A 16,453-nucleotide genomic window follows, 5' to 3' on the forward strand; every position below is an offset into this window, starting at 1 on the left:
CTGGTACCCTCTTCACAGCAGGTATTCAAGAGGTTACCTTAGACACATTTCCTGCTTTCTGGCCTGCTGGAATTCCCAGTGGACAGGGGAGAGATGCCTTAAGATTTAATGGATGACAAAGCTGCTGCTGCTACTTGGTCACCTGGTCTCCCAAGCTCTACCTTTCCTACTCCATTCTGTGATTCTACTTTCCCCATGTCATCCCATTAAGAGGCCCTGGTGCCTCTATTCCTTTAACTCTTCTGCCTACCTTTCAAAGTTTTTCTTGCCTCACCTTTCCTCCCCCTTGGAGTCTCATCCACACTGCTCACCACTCTTTTTTTCTTGAGACAGAGTCTTGCTCTGTCACCCAGGCTAGAGTACAGTTGCAGGATCTCAGCTTACTGCAACTTCTATCTCCCAGGTTCAAGCGATTCTCATGCCTCAGCTACTGAGTAGCTGTTATTACAGGCGTGCACCCCCATGCCCCACTAATTTTTGTATTTTTAGTAGCAAAGGGTTTCGCCATGTTGCCCAGGCTGGTCTTGAATTCCTGGCCTCAAGTGATCCACCTGCCTCGGCCTCCCAAAGTGCTGGGATTACAGGCATGAGGCACCACGCCTGGCCACTGCTCACCATATGATTGCTGTGCCTCTGGCCATACAGTGGGCCTCACTGTTCACTGGTTTTCTCATCTATGTCTTTGCTGCCACGTGTAATTTCCTTTAAATAAGCTCCTTAATCTCTGACGCTGAATTTGTTTCATGTGTAAAATGGAGCTAATAACTCACTTTCATTGAAGGCAGAAGCCCAGGACCCAGGACAGATGTTTTCTTTCTATTCTATAAGTTCCATGTACAATTTGTATGCTCACGAGAGGGGCTGCCGTCGGGAATGCTCATTTTTCCTCCCACCCACTCTCCCATTCATCTCCAGTCCTACTTTTTCCTGCAAAGCTTCCCTGCCTCTTCAACCTTCACACTTTTCTCTGTCATCCAAATAATTCTGTCCTGCTCGGTGCACCCTTACTTTGAAGTCATTTGCTTTGTTCTTTAATTTGATGGGTATTATAAACTTTTTCATCAACTAGATATGATCACTGAAGACAGGAAACTTGTCAGATCCCCAACCACAAGCTTTTCCTTAAAATACAAAAACCGCCTTTAAAAGCATAATGTATACAAACAGCAGATGTTAGAGAAGTAAAATGATTAAAAGAATACATAAGAATCTCTACAAAAAGGGTTAAAAATGTTCACTTTTTACTCTGCAAATGTAAAGGGTATACAAGAATGTGATCAGGCCGGGTGTGGTGGCTCACGCCTGTAATCCCAGCACTTTGGGAGGCCGAGGCAGGTGGATTGCTTGAGCTCAGGAGTTCGAGACCAGCCTGGGCAAGATAGTGAAACCCTGTCTCTACAAAAATTAGCAGGGTGTGATGGTGTGTGCCTGTAATCCCCACTACTTGGAGGGCTGAGGCAAGAGAATTACTTGAGCCCAGGAGGTTGAGGCTGCAGTGAGCCGTGTTCATGCCACTGCACTCCAGCCTGGGTGACAAAGTGAGACTCTGTCTCAAAAAATTAAAAAAAAAAAATGTGATCAAAATTCATAAAATTAATAGACTTGCTTAATATGTTTCTGCAGTTAGACCCAGAGGTTGCTGGGCATGGTGGCTCACATCTGTAATCCCAGCACTTTGGGAGGCCGAGGTGGGCAGATCACTTGAGGTCAGGAGTTCGAGACCAGCCTGGCCAATATGGTGAAACCCCATCTCTACTAAAAATACAAAAATCAGCCGGGCATGGTGGTACATGCCTGTAGTCCCAGCTACTTGGGGGGCTGAGGCAGGAGAATTGCTTGAACCCAAGAGGCGGAGGTTGCAGCGAGCCAAGATCGTGCCACTGCACTCCAGCCTGGGTGACAGAGTGAGACTCTGTCTCAAACAAAAAAAGAACAAGGGGTATACCTGTGACATTTGAAAGAGGTTGTTGGGAATAAACAGAAACACCCAAACAGAATTAATCTGTGTGTATGTGTGTGTATCTGCGAGAGAGGGAGAGAGACAGATTGTGAGGGAGAGAGACACACACAGGCAGACAGACACAGGAACTCCAATTATCCCACTAGCTATGAGTCCCTCATGTTGTAATGGACTTAACATTACATTAGCCCTTAAGTACTACTAGGGCTGAGGGAAGGCTAATATCCTATTATTAAACAGTCCCAGAATAATATGCTTTTTTAGACTCATCCCTGCTTTGTAGTTTAGTCACTTCATGGACTCATGATTTTGAAGCTTGAGGACCTTGCAGATCTGGTTCAATCCCTGTTTTTGAAAGACAAAGAAATGGACCTCTAGGGAAACTGAATATGGCACGGGCACAGAGTGACTGAGCACAGGAGGGCAAAGCTTCCTCACCTCAGCCACCATGCTGGCTCCACAGTCGCAAGAGGCTGGTTCCTATGCAGGGCTGGCTGTGGGTCTCCCCTGTCCATATAATCTCACCTATCCCCAGCACTGCTTTACTACTTATCTGGTTCTATGTTAATCTGCTCAAAATGGAGTTTTCAGGAAGTCTTTTTTTTTGTTTGTTTTGTTTTGTTTTTTGAGAAGGAGTCTCACTGTGTTGCCCAAGCTGGAGTGCAGTGGCGCAGTCTCGGCTCACTGCAACCTCTGCCTTCCGGGTTCAAGCGATTCTCCTGCCTCAGCCTCCCAAGAAGCTGGGATTACAGACGTGCACCACCACACCTGGCTAGTTTTTGTATTTTTTTAGTAGAGAAGGGGTTTCACCATGTAGGCCAGGCTGGTTCAAACTCTTGACCGCAGGTGATCTACTCGCCTCGGCCTCCCAAAGTGCTGGGATTACAGGTGTGAGCCACTGCACCTGGCCTTCAAGTCGTATGAATAGAGTTTGTAATGGATTTTATTATCAATATATTTTTACTTTCTAGCCCTACATAAATAAACATAATGTAAAAACTAATGCAACCACAAAAGTTATTTACCTTGAGTGTCTCTGTAATCTCCAGCATCTTCTATGAGATTCTTCAAATAATCTAGAAAAGAAGAAAAAAAGTATTTGAGTACAATAAACCATTGAGCCCCAAACACATCTTTCTTTTTCAACACTTCATTTGTCTTGCTGGTTAATATACATGCTAGTCCAACTTGTGCTAACTTTCTAAAAATGTGAAAAAATAAAGTCCTGAGATCAATTTGAAATCAAGACATAGAGTCAGAGCTAGAAAAAGCCTTGGAGGAAACATCGGTTATTTCAGAGATGAGGAATCAGATTACTGAGCAAAGGATCTCACTCAACTCACACAACCTCTTGGTGGCAGAGCCAGCATGAGAATTCAGGTCTCCTAATGCCCAGTTCAGCTTTTATCCCAACACATAGGAAGTACCTTAATCTTGAGATCAGACATACGTCTAGTATAAAATTCTAAGGCATTAATCCAATCCCTAAAAGACTCCTGGATTTGTTAATCTAAGAGTCCAACAATGTTCAGGACACCAAGGGAACTCAATATATGTGTTTAAACAGGTGGTTTTCAAATGGGGACAAATTTGCCCCCCAGGGTACATATTTGCCCCCCAGGGTACATCTGGCAATGTCTGGAGACAGTTGTGGTTGTCATAACTGGGGAAAAGGGGGTGCTACTGGTGGTTAGAAGTCAGAGATGCAGACTGGACTCGGTGGCTCATGCCTGCAATCCTAGCACTTTGGGAGGCCAAAGGGGGTGGATCACTTGAAGTCAGGAGTTCAAGACCAGCATGGCCAACATGGGGAAACCCCATCTCCACTACACACACACACACACACACACACACACACACACACACACACGCACACACACAGAGTCAGAGGTGCTGCTAAATATCTTATAATGCAGCCCTGCAACAACAAAAAAATTATCTGACCCCAAATATCAATAGGTCTGAAGTTGAGAAACCTTGGTTTGGATGAAGATAGTCTCTACTACACACACACACACACACACACACACACACACACACACACACACAGACACAGTGAGAGGTGCTGCTAAATATCTTATAATGCAGCCCTGCAACAACAAAAAAATTATCTGACTCCAAATATCAATAGGTCTGAAGTTGAGAAACCTTGGTTTGGATGAAGATAGTCTGTAAATAAGTAATATGGTATACAGTAGTTCTTATAATACAGACAAAAACAGAGGTAATAGAAGAACCTATATTTAATAAATCTTTAACACCAAGGAAAGTCATGGAATTTCAAGGCAATACTTTCCTTCTCTGTTGAGAAATGCTGGATGGCCTCCCATTACCTGTTAAATTAATACAAATTCCTTCCTGGAATTTAAAACCCCCTGCTACATTGTCCCTATCAATTTTTCTCTCTCTCTTGCTACTGCCTAAAATGGGCCCTTTGTTCTGACTGAATTTGATCTGTGCAACCCCTTAAACACTCCCCATGTGTCCCCTGGCTTCACACGGTTTGTCTCTAATAGTCCCTTTTTCTCGATCCCTTCCTCTGTCTCGCTTATACAAATTCTACTCACAGTCTTCAAGGCTCTTCTTAAATCCCCCTTCTCTTACAAAATTTCCGTTTGAAAGAAATGTTTTCTGCCTTTGAATAACACATGACACAGCAGTCTCACTTTATGCTTCTATCATTTTCTTTCTCATTAGACTCAAAGCTCCTTGTGAGCAAGTCATCTGACACATCTTTCTCTCACACAGCACTTAGCCAGGGGCTTTGCACAAAGGGGACACTAAATGCTTACTGAATAAAAACAGTTCGCTTGCTCATTCAAGACAGAGTCTCATCCTGTCGCCCAGGCTGGAGCACAGTGCTGCAATCATTGCTCACTACAGACTCAAATTCCTGGACTCAAGCAATCGTCCTGCCTCTGCCTCCCAAATAGCTATGACTACTGGTGTGTGCCTCCATGTCTGCTTTTTTTTTTTTTTTTTTTGCAGAGGCAGGGTCTCGCTTTGTTGCCCAGGCTGGTCTTTAACTCCTGGCTTCAAGCAATCCTCCTGCCTTACCCTACCAAAGTGCTGGAATTACAGGCAGTGAGCCACTGCACCTGGCCAAGAATATATTATTTTTTAGATAGGATTGTATTTTAGTTGAGGTAAAAGGCAATAAATGCTGAAACCAATTCTAATGCCAGTAGGAACTGAGGAAAATGAAAGGAGAAAAGGTGTGTTCAGAGACTGAATATATCTTTATCAGACCCAACTGCTAGTTAGTACTATTACGGAATAGATACAACTTCATCTCATGGATTTATGAAATCATGCTCAGACGAACAAAGGAAAACATGGGTATCGGTGCCAGATCTTCAAACGTAACAGATGACACAAACACGCACCCAACTGCTGAAACTTCGTAAGTCTTCGAGACAGTGATCTAAGAGCCTGTGGGAGTCTAGACATGCACATTATAAATATCCAGCAGTGGCAATAAGCCATGGTAAGATGTTATGTATAAACATATTAAGCTTCCCTGCGCCACGGCATAGGTTCTATCTTGCCAGAGACCATCGCTAGCAATTTAGATCTTAATCTGAACGAAGACAGCATCCCCCCAAAATATAAAGGAAAAATGAAGTGGGCACACAAAAAAGATAAAAAATTCCCAAATTAACAAAATACATGTTATATGTTACACTTAGCTTCATCTGGAGATGAAAATAAATATTCTCACTCTGACCCCACTCAGAATGCATTCAATATATTACATAAGCCGTGTTTGGTGAGTGCAAACATTTAACATTTCTATGGCTGACAGCTGACAGGGTTGGGGAGATAAATTTACCCTCCCTAATTAGACATTCTGAAACCCTAAGCTACCTCATTAATCAAGTGATTTTCCTTAAGCTGTTAGTTAGTTACTATATCTTGTTGTGGAAAGGAATGCAGATTTATTTAAATATCAGACTCATGGCGAGTTCCTATTTCGTCTTCAATTTGTTTTTTAATACAGAAGTATATCCATGAAAACAGAGACATTTCTCTAAACCAAAAGGGCTTCCCAGAAGATGTCCATATTAGGAAATCCTGACCTCAGAATCACTGTGCTGAGCCTGATAAGCTAAGTTGCATTTCCTTTGCTCACACTCAAACATGAACTTTTACAAACACAGTTTAAATACACTGAGCAGAAAACCCACCATTAACACGTTGCAACATCATGCTATTAATCAAGGAAGTAACGGAGTTAGGTTTACCCTCCTTGCCAATTTTTAAAAATATCTTAATGGTCTCCAAAACTCAACTCTCCAACTTATCCATCCATCCATCCATCCATCCATCCATCCATCCATCCATCCATCCATCCATCCATGTTTTTAGGGCATCTTCTTGCAGTATATCTTTTTGAGGACTTTTACCTTGGCAAAGAGAGCAGGACCAGGATCTCCTTAAACAGTTAAGAATCACCTGGGGCCTTAACTGCAGCATAAGAATGTGACTGATCACCCTGAGTCAGATGGGAGGAACAGGAAACCAGTAGCTGCCCCAGTGACTGTTATAACCCAGGTGAAACCCAGGAAAGGAGACCAGACAGACACGCCTGTATTGGTCATAGGGAACCACCTATTACCTATCACTTAGGACCTGGTATTTGGCAGAAGCTTTCCTAATAACAACGAGGAGAGCAATCATTTCAATTTGCCATGTTAGACTGGTAGTATTCTATGACCTTTCTGTTCCTGCCAAAACAAATTGAGCATTATTCAAAACTTCACTAATAAAACTGCCTCAAATGCCACTGAGGTTATTTTTATCAAAGGAAAAAAAAGCAAATGTTGGTTCAGTGTGTAGGTACACTACAAAATGTACTCTCTGGCCACCAGGTGGCATCACTGATTAATAAACGTTAATTAACTCCATCACCATCGCCCAACATTAGTAGCAAAAAATTAACTGGAACACAACATACTATGTGCAACTTCTAGGGATATGCAAGTTACCTTTTTTTTTTTTGTCTTTTTTTTGGAGGGTCTCGCTCTGTTGCCTAGGCTGGAGTGTGCAGTGGTGTGATCAATGCTCATTGTGGCTTCAATATCCCGGGCTCAAGTGGTTGTCTCACACCTCAGCCTCCCAAGTAGCTAGGACAACAGACCTGTACTACCATGTTGGGCTAAGTTTTTTATTTTTTGTAGAGACGACGTCTCACTATGTTGCCCAGGCTAGCCTTGAACTCCTGAACTCAAGTGATTATCTCACTCTGGCCTCCCAAAGTGCTGGGATTATAGGTGTGAGCCACGGTGTTAGTACAAGTTAATTTTGTTCTCATACAAAATGCCCAAGGCCACCAGGCACAGTGGCTCATGCCTGTAATTCTAGCACTTTGGGAGGTCGAGGTGGGCGGATCACGAGGTCAAGAGTTCGAGACCAGCCTGGCCAACATGGTGAAACCCCGTCTCTACTAAGAAAACAAAAATTAGCCGGGCATGGGGGTGCATGCCTGTAATCCCAGCTACTCAGGAGACTGAGGCAGGAGACTCGCTTGAACCTGGGAGGCAGAGGTTGCAGTAAGCTGAGATCGTGCCACTGCACTCCAACCTGGGTGACAGAGCAAGACTCTGTCTCAAGAACAACAACAACAACAACAACAAATTCCCAAGGCCAGGTGTAATGGCTCGTGTCTGTAATCCCAGTACTTTGGGAGGCTGAGGTGTGCAGATCACTTGAGGCCAGGAGTTTGAGACTAGCCTGGCCAATATAGTGAAACCTCATCTCTACTAAAAATATAAAAATTAGCCAGGCATGGTAGCGGGCACCTGTAATCCCAGCTACTCAGGAGACTGAGGCAGGAGAATTGCTTGAACCCAGGAGGTGGAGTTTGCAGTGAACCGAGATTGTGCCTCTACACTCTAGTCTGGATGACAGAGCAAGACTCTGTCTAAAAAAAAAAAAAAAAAAAAAAAAAAGAGAGAGAGAGAGAAAGGATGAGGACCCAATATATACTATATCTTGTTGGCAATGTAAGTTTTCTGTATAAGGGTCCCCAGGGAGCCTTTTACCACCACTCATTGATTACCTAATCAATACATAACCAACTTAGAGCAGAAACTAGTCGGAAGTACTGTTAACCATTAATAAAAATTATTCATCTGTGGGAATCTGGGACTTTTTGCATTCAACACCCAGTCAGATTCCTGGACCATGCACTGAGAAATGTTTGGCAGCAAAGCACAGAGGAAATGAGTGTATAGGAGGGATAACATTCCAAAGTCAAGTGTTTTGAATTTGAGGACATGTCTTGCTTTGTATTTTTCAGATTTCTTCTTTCCTCCATAAATATGTAGTGGGATCAGCAACACATACAGAATTCTGGGATCCAGAGAAAAGTAAGTCTAGTCAATACGACTTTGTAAAGTTTTATGAAGTTTCAGATTTTGCAAGAAACAACCTAAAATTAGCCTGACTTGTGAAACAATGTACTGATCATTTTCAATACCAAAAACAAGCATCAAGTGTCAAGTTACAAAACATACTGACACTTCAAGGCAGCTTGGCAAAGTGGTCAAGAGCCCTTGCTCTGGAATTAGAAGACAGAAATTCTTGGGCCAGGTGCGATGGCTCATGCCTGTAATCCCAGCACTATGGGAGGCCGAGGTGGGAGGATACAGCCTGGGCACATAGTGAGACCCATCTCTAAGTCTTTAGATGATGATAATGATGATAATAATAACAATAAAGATAGAAATGCTTACTCTGCCTGATCCAGCCACATCTAGTCAAGGCATGGGACTTTGGCCATGCCTCATAGCATTTTTGTGTGTTAATATCCTTATGCATAAAATAACTAGGCTGAACCAGAATGAAAACTGTAATGATTCTCATTCTAAAATATCATGAAACATATTTTGTTGAATAAAATAAAAAATTAAAAATTTGAAAAATTAAATAATGAGGAAAACTTAAACTATGAACATCTCTGAGAAAAATGATTACTGAACTATTTCCTTGTTTTTATAAATGCTTGATTTGACTTAAAAACCATCCTAGGGTAGGCCGGGCACGGTGGCTCACGCTTGTAATCCCAGCACTTTGGGAGGCCGAGGCGGGCGGATCACGAGGTCAGGAGATCAAGACCACAGTGAAACCCCGTCTCTACTAAAAATACAAAAAAATTAGCCGGGCATGGTGGCGGGCGCCTGTAGTCCCAGCTACTCGGAGAGGCTGAGGCAGGAGAATGGCGTGAACCCGGGAGGCGGAGCTTGTAGTGAGCTGAGACTGCGCCACTGCACTCCAGCCTGGGCGACAGAGCGAGACTCCGTCCCAAAAAAAAAGCCATCCTAGGGTAACAGTAACAGTACTTAGGTGTTCTATTAGCTCTTTAGTGCATTTAATTTGTTTTGGCTATTTACATAAGTAGGATAGCAATACAACCTTATCTCCCCCTATGATCTTGCCTTATACCTGCTGTCCAGGCATAATTATAAATACTGTCCTCTTTTACTTTTGTAAGTTAATGGGTTTGGATTTATAAGTAACACTGATTAGCACTGTCAGCTGGTGTGGTGGCTCACACCTGTAATCTCAGAACTTTGGGAGGCCGAAGTGGGCAGATCACCTGAGGTCAGGAGTTTGAGACCAGCCTTGCCAACATGGCAAAAACCTGTCTCTACTATAAATACAAAAATTAGCTGGCGGTAGTGGCGCATGCCTATAATCCTGGCTACTAGGGAGGTGGAGGCAGGAGGATCGCTTGAACCCAGGAGGCAGAGGTTGCAGTGAGCCAAGACTGTGCCAATGCACTCCAGCCCGGGTGACAGAGCAAGACTCCATCTCAAAAAAACAAAAATAAAAATAAAAAAAAATAGGCCAGGTGTGGCTCATGCCTGTAATCCCAGCACTTTGGGAGGCTGAGGAAGGAGGATCACGAGGTCAGGAGTTCGAGACCTCCCTGACCAACATGGTGAAACCCCATCTCTACTAAAAATACAAAAGTTAGCTGGGTGTGGTGGAACGCGCCTGTAGTCCGAGCTACCCAGGAGGCTGAGACAGAAGAATTGCTTGAACCCAGGAGGCGGAGGTTGAAGTGAGCCGACATCGTGCCACTGCACTCCAGCCTGGGCGACAGAGTAAGAGTCCATCTCAAAATAAATAAATAAATAAATAAACAAAATAAATAAATAAAGCATGCCTTCTTCCATATTTCAGATTCTTTCCTTGGGATCAGGGAGAATATTTTATTTATTTATTTTTATTTATTTATTTTTTTTGCTTCGTGATTTGTGATATAGAAAAGAATTAAAGTTAAAAAAAACTTTAGGCTGGGCATGGTGGCTCATGTCTGTAATCCCAGCACTTTGGGAGGGTGAAGGAGGTGGATCACCTGAGGTCAGGAGTTCAAGACCAGCCTGGCCAACAGAGCGAAACCCTGTCTCTACTAAAAATACAAAATTAGCAGGGTGTGGTGGTGTGAGCCTATAGTCCCAGCTACTCGGGAGGCTGAGGCAGGAGAATTGCTTGAACTCTGGAGGCAGAGGTTGCAGTGAGCTGAGATCGCACCACTGCACTTTAGCCTGGGTGACAGAGTGAAACTCCACCTCAAAAATAAAATAAAATATTAAATTATTTTTGGGTGCTTGATACACATCACAAAAAACCTTTCCTAAAGGGATGTGAAACTTTTAATACAAATATATGAGAATAACAGTTTCAGTAAATGCCAATTTTGTATGTTGCAGTTTTTTATTGCTAATAGAGAGAATTGGTAACCTGTTTTATTTGATAGTTATCATTCGAAGGACACAATACACCACTATATATTTATTATGTGCTTTTTTCTAAGTTATTATATTTGTTCATATTTTTAGTCCAGATGTCTATTTTTAGTATGTGTACTGAAATGAAAATTTCCTAGAGGTATATTTTCTGATGCGCTGTTTGCCTTTTTACTTTGACTGTATTTTAAACTTTTATAATATTTTAATGTTATTATAATGGTGCAAAGGTGCCTCAAAAAATAAAATAAATAAAATAAAATGAAAAGTGTCAATATTTTCATTTACAGGCTGGGTGCTGTGGCTCACCCCTGTAATCCCAGCACTTTGGGAGGCCGAAGCGGGCAGATCACTTGAGGTCAGTTGTTTGAGACCAGCCTGGCCAACATGGTGAAACCCTGTCTCTACTGAAAATACAAAAAATTAGCCGGGCGTGGTGGTGGGCACCTGTAATCCCAGCTACTAGGGAGGCTGAGGCCGGACAATCACTTGAACCCAGGAGGTGGAGGTTGCAGTGAGCTGAGGTCGCGTCATTGCACTCCAGCCTGGGCAATAAAGAGTGAAATTCCATCTCAAAAAAAAAAATATATATATATATATATATATTCCTTTATAATTAATTTTTTCTGGGCCTACAAAACTATCTTTCCTCCTGTCCTCATTTTAGAGTTTCAATAAATAGCCAGTTTTATAATTCTTCATATTTAGCTCTGATTTTATTTGTAGTATATGTATTAATGTAGGGATCTTGATTTGTTTTTCAAATTATTATTATTCTTGAGATGGAGTCTCTCCTGTTGCCCAGGCTGGAATGCAGTGGCACGATCTTGGCTCACTGCAACCTCTGCCTCCTGGGTTCAAGGGATTCTCCTGCCTCAGCCTCCCCAGTAGCTGGGACGACAGATGTGTGTCACCACGCCCAGCTAATTTTTGTACTTTTAGTAGAAATGAGGTTGTACCATGTCGGCCAGGCTGGTTATTTTTCAAATTATTAATAGGTTATTTAATAAACAATCTTTTTTCTATTGTCTTGGGTTTCCTACTTTGTCATACATTAGATTCTTATAAACACAGTCCATTTCAAGTTACTTTCTCATTACATAAAGAATAATTCCTTTTATAAAAAAATCAATAGATCTATTCTTGCAATGGTATTGTGTAACTTTAATTGTTGATGCCTTAGAATATGTATGGACTGGCATTTGCCTCCCAGAATACTATTTAACACTGTACATACCCTATTTATTTCTATACACAAATCATTTTGACAAGTAATGATAAAACTCCAAAATTCTAAGTTAAGTTTAATGAGAATATGTAATGTCATGAATATATTAGAAGCTAAGTAAATGGTACTACAGTATAAGGTATCATGTTATGCACAAATGCTAAAACTGTGGCCTTCCTGAGGACAGAAAGCCTGATTCTAATTATTGTTGTAGCCCCTGCACCTAGAACAAGATCTGCTACGCCAGGCGCAGTGGCTCACACCTGTCATCCCAGCACTTTGGGAGGCTGAGGCAGTTGGATCACCTGAGAACAGAAGTTTGAGACCAGCCTGGCCAATATGGTGAAACCCCGTCTCTACTAAAAATACAAAAATTAGCCAGGTGTGGTGGCTCATGTCTGTAATTCCAGCTACTTGGGAGGCTCAGGTGGGAGAACTGCTTGAATCCAGGAGGCAGAGGTTGCAGTGAGCTGAGATTGCACCATTGCCCTCTAGCCTGGGCAACAGAGCGAGACTCAGTCTCAAAAAAAAAAAAAAGTGCTCTGGCCTTTGGCTCTAATTCTTCTGCTTCTCAAATACTCATTCAATTCTAGTCCCTGAATCTGTATGTGGCCTAGAACCACCTCTTATAGATGTGGTGCTTGCCTAAGTTAGAAAGTGTCATCTCGGGAGGGGCACGGTGGCTCATGCCTGTAATCCCAGCACTTTGGGAGGCCAAGGTGGGCAGATCACATGAGGTCAGGAATTCGAGACCAGCCTGGCCAACATGGTTAAACCTTGTCTCTAATAAAAATACAAAAATTAGCTGGGCATGGCGGCACATGCCTCCAGTCCCAGCTTCTTGGGAGGCTGATGTAGGAGAATCGCTTGAACCTGGGAAGTGGAGGTTGCACAGCCTGAGCGACAGAGTGAGACTTTGTGTCAAAAAAAAAGAAAAAAAGTGATCTTTCTGGGCTCTCAGGTTGCCTTTCTGTGAATTAGAAAAGGTCCCTTTCCTGGGCCAATGCACCCCCTCCTCACCAGGGCAAAAAACATGGCAAGGAAAGGATCACCTGAGGACAGGAGTTTGAGACAAGCCTGGCCAACATGGTGAAACCCTGTCGCTACTAAAAATACAAAAATTAGCTGGGCGTGGTGGCTCATGTCTGTAATTCCAGCTACTCGGGAGGCTCAGGTTGGAGAACTGCTTGCAGGCATCCTTGTCCAAGAATTATGTAAGGAAGCCCTGATCTATCCTAGACTTTGACACAACCCTGGTCCTGAGGTGGCATCCCCACAGAACTCACAAACCAAACCCAACTCCAGGCTCATCTTAAGGCAAAATTTTGACACAGATCTCATGATAGATGATATCTCCCCAGGCCCCTTTTTAGTGGGAAAGTCCAGCTAGGCATATCCAGAATGTTCTAAGGAGAGGCAAACTGCAAAAGTCAATATACATTTTTTTTTTTTTTTTGAGATGGGGTCTCTCTCTATCCCCCAGACTGGACTGCAGTGGCGCTATCTCTGCTCACTGCAAGCTCCACCTCCTGGGTTCATGCCATTCTCCTGCCTCAGCCTCCCAAGTAGCTGGCACTACAGGCGCCCACCACCACACCCGGCTAATTTTTTTGTATTTTTAGTAGAGATGGAGTTTCACCGTGTTAGCCAGGATGATCTTGATCTCCTGACCTCGTGATCCACCTGCCTCGGCCTCCCAAAGTGCTGGGATTACAGGCATGAGCCACCGTGCCCGGCCAATTTACACTATTTTGACTTGACTTGTCTGAGACTGCTTTTCTTTCTTCCTTTTTTTTTTTTTTCTTTTTTGGAGTCAGGGTTTCCCTCTGTTTCCCAGGCTGGAGTGCTATAGGTCACTGCAGCCTCGACCAACCTCGACCTCCTGGGCTCAAGCGATACTCCTGTCTCAGCCTCCCGAGTATCTGAGACTACAGGTGTGTGCCACCATGCACGGCTAATTTTTTTTTTTTTTTAAAGAGGCGGGGTCTCCCTATGTTGCCCAGGCTGGTCTTGAACTCCTGAGCTCAACGGATCCTTCTGCCTCGGCCTCCCAAAGAGCTGGGATTACAGGCGTAAGCCACTGTGCCTGGCCTGAGACTGCTTTTCTTAGTGGATACATTTTCTAGTAGCTGCCAGTTTATTAAGCAGGAATCTTAAGTGTACGGAAATGGCCTTGGCACAGTCGAGCCACACTTAAAAGAAGCTCTTACCCATATTTGGTCTGTACCACCCTGAGTATCAACAAAGCAAACTTAGGTTTAGGGAGATAAGCACATTTTATTACCTAACAGCCAAGCGAAGAATAAAGCAAATATAAGCACCACAGTTCAAATTTGATTAAAGTTCAGTGTTTTCTCCAACTGAAACAGGTCCTGATGAGAGCCCATGATTCTGACAAAAACTGTGAGAGAAACTTTAGCAACAGATTCTGCTTGCTATAGCTCTGCCAAGACAAGTCCCAGCAACAGAGGCAATTGGCTACTTGCAGGAAATCTGGGTCAAATCTGCACTTAGAAATGGAAAAAGAATGGCTTTGTAGCAATGTCTACGGGTAGAATTTGGGGTATCTGCAAACTTGGAGGGCAAAAAGAGGCACACAAACAAACCCACCCTATTTTCACTAACCTCTAGGTGTAAAATAGGATTTTCTTCCATCATAAATATAGGTGCAAACCACAACAGTATCAGTGATGTCTGTGACTTTATCACCACAGATATTTTTATAGCATATTACAGTTGTGGCAGACATCTTACCCCTCTCAGCACTCCTCTCACCCCTACTTCAAAATCATGGTACTTATTACATCTGCCACCAGATCTTATTTAATGCAGTACTAAAGAAGTACATGCATTAATTACTGTGTCACGATTAAAAAATATTACTGTGATTGTGGTATAGCAAAAAAAAAAAATTTTTTTTTAATAACTGTACTTCAGCCCAGTTGGTTTTTCCTTTAATCTTAACGTAGTTTTTTCAGCACTTAAAAAAAATTATTCTGAGAAGGGCTCATAGGCTGTATCAGACTGCCAGAAGAATCTAGGCACAAAAAAATTTAAGAACTCCTGTTCTACAGAGAAACTAAGATTACATTTAAAAGCTCTAAGCTAATAGAACAGGTGGATGAAATGTGCTACCCTTGATCTTAGCCAAAACTCCGAGAAGCGATGATGAAATGTGCTTGCCTCATATACCCTAAACACTTTTCACAGCATTAAAATATTTCATGGATGGCTAGGTGTAGTGGCTCATGCCTATAATTGCAGCACTTTAGGAGGCTGAGGTGGAAGGATCCCCTGAACCCAGGAATTCAAGATGAGCCTGGGCAACATAGTGAGATCCTATCTCTACAAAAAAATAGAAAAAATTAGCCTGGTATGGTGGTGCATGCCTATAGCCACAGCTACTTGGTAGGCTGAAGTGGGAGGATCTCCTGAGTCTGGAAGGTTGAAGCTGCAGTAAGCCATGATCCTGCCACCACACTCTAACCTGGGAAACAGAGCAAGACCATGTCTCAATAAATAAATAAATATTTATATTTTATGGATACCTGGATACAATTTATTCAATACTATCTCTCAAAATACCTTTTTCACAACTACAATTAAAAATGAATTCCTTCTCATCGAGCGCCGCCAATATGGTGTTCAGGCACTTCATGGAGGTTGGCCGGGCAACGTACGTCGCCTTTGGACCTCATGCTGGAAAATTCATTGTGATCATAGATGTTATTGATCAGAACAGGGCTTTGGTTGGTGGACCTTGCGCTCAAGTGAGGAGACAGGCCATGCCTTTCAAGTACATGCAGCTCACTGATTTCATCCTCAAGTTTCCACACAGTGCCCACCAGAAGTATGTCCCACAAGCCTGGCAGAAGGTAGACATCAATATAAAATGGGCAGCCACACGATGGGCCAGGAAGATTGAAGCCAGAGAAAGGAAAGCCAAGATGACGGATTCTGATCATTTTAAAATTATGAAGGCAAAGAAAATGAGGGACAGAATAATCAAGAATGAAGTTAAGAAGCTTCAAAAGGCAGCTCTCCTGAAAGTTTCTCCCAAAAAAGCACCTGCTGCTAAGGGTGCTGCTGCAGCTGCTGCTAAAGTTCCAGCAAAAAAGATGACCGCTGTGGGCAAGAAGGTTCCAGTGCAGAAGGTTCCTGCCCAGAAAGCCACAGGCCAGAAGGCAACACCTCCTCCAAAAGCTCAGAAGGGTCAAAAAGCTCCAGCCCAGAAAGCCCCTGCTCCAAAGGCATCTGGCAAGAAAGCATAAAAGGCAACTATAAAAAGCAATAAAGGTTCTTTAAAAAAACACAAACAAACAAAAAACAAAGGCTAGTCATGGTGGCTCACGCCTGTAATCCCAGTACTGTGGGAGGCTGAGGCAGGTGGATCACTTGAGGTCAGGAGTTTGAGACCAGCCTGACCAATATGGTGAAACCCTGTCTCTACTAAAAATACAAAAAAATTAGCTGGGCATGGTGGTGCATGCCTGTAATCCCAGCTACTCA

General features: G+C 42.9%; 2 protein-coding genes across 2 annotated transcripts in view; one reads left to right on the forward strand and one right to left on the reverse strand.

The window, feature by feature from the left end:
• Nucleotides 1–16,453, reverse strand: part of FGD6 (FYVE, RhoGEF and PH domain containing 6) — a 141,293-nt gene that overhangs the window by 34,353 nt on the left and 90,487 nt on the right. Inside the window, exon 7 of the mRNA XM_032171614.2 lies at nt 2,986–3,036. Within this exon, the coding sequence (XP_032027505.1) occupies nt 2,986–3,036 (51 nt within the window). The remainder of the gene's footprint in view (nt 1–2,985; nt 3,037–16,453) is intronic.
• Nucleotides 15,583–16,241, forward strand: LOC116479110 (large ribosomal subunit protein eL14-like). The gene has a single exon (XM_032762225.2). It carries the CDS (start codon nt 15,583–15,585, stop codon nt 16,213–16,215), a length of 633 nt encoding a protein of 210 aa, XP_032618116.1. The 3' UTR covers nt 16,216–16,241.

The sequence above is a fragment of the Hylobates moloch genome, unplaced genomic scaffold (genome assembly GCF_009828535.3).
Source record: "Hylobates moloch isolate HMO894 unplaced genomic scaffold, HMol_V3 SCAFFOLD_12, whole genome shotgun sequence".
NCBI lineage: Eukaryota > Metazoa > Chordata > Mammalia > Primates > Hylobatidae > Hylobates > Hylobates moloch.

What these genes read in the sequence shown, in the direction of transcription:
- LOC116479110 (XM_032762225.2), top strand. Translation starts at nt 15,583, where the DNA reads ATGGTGTTCAGGCACTTCATGGAGGTTGGCCGGGCAACGTACGTCGCC.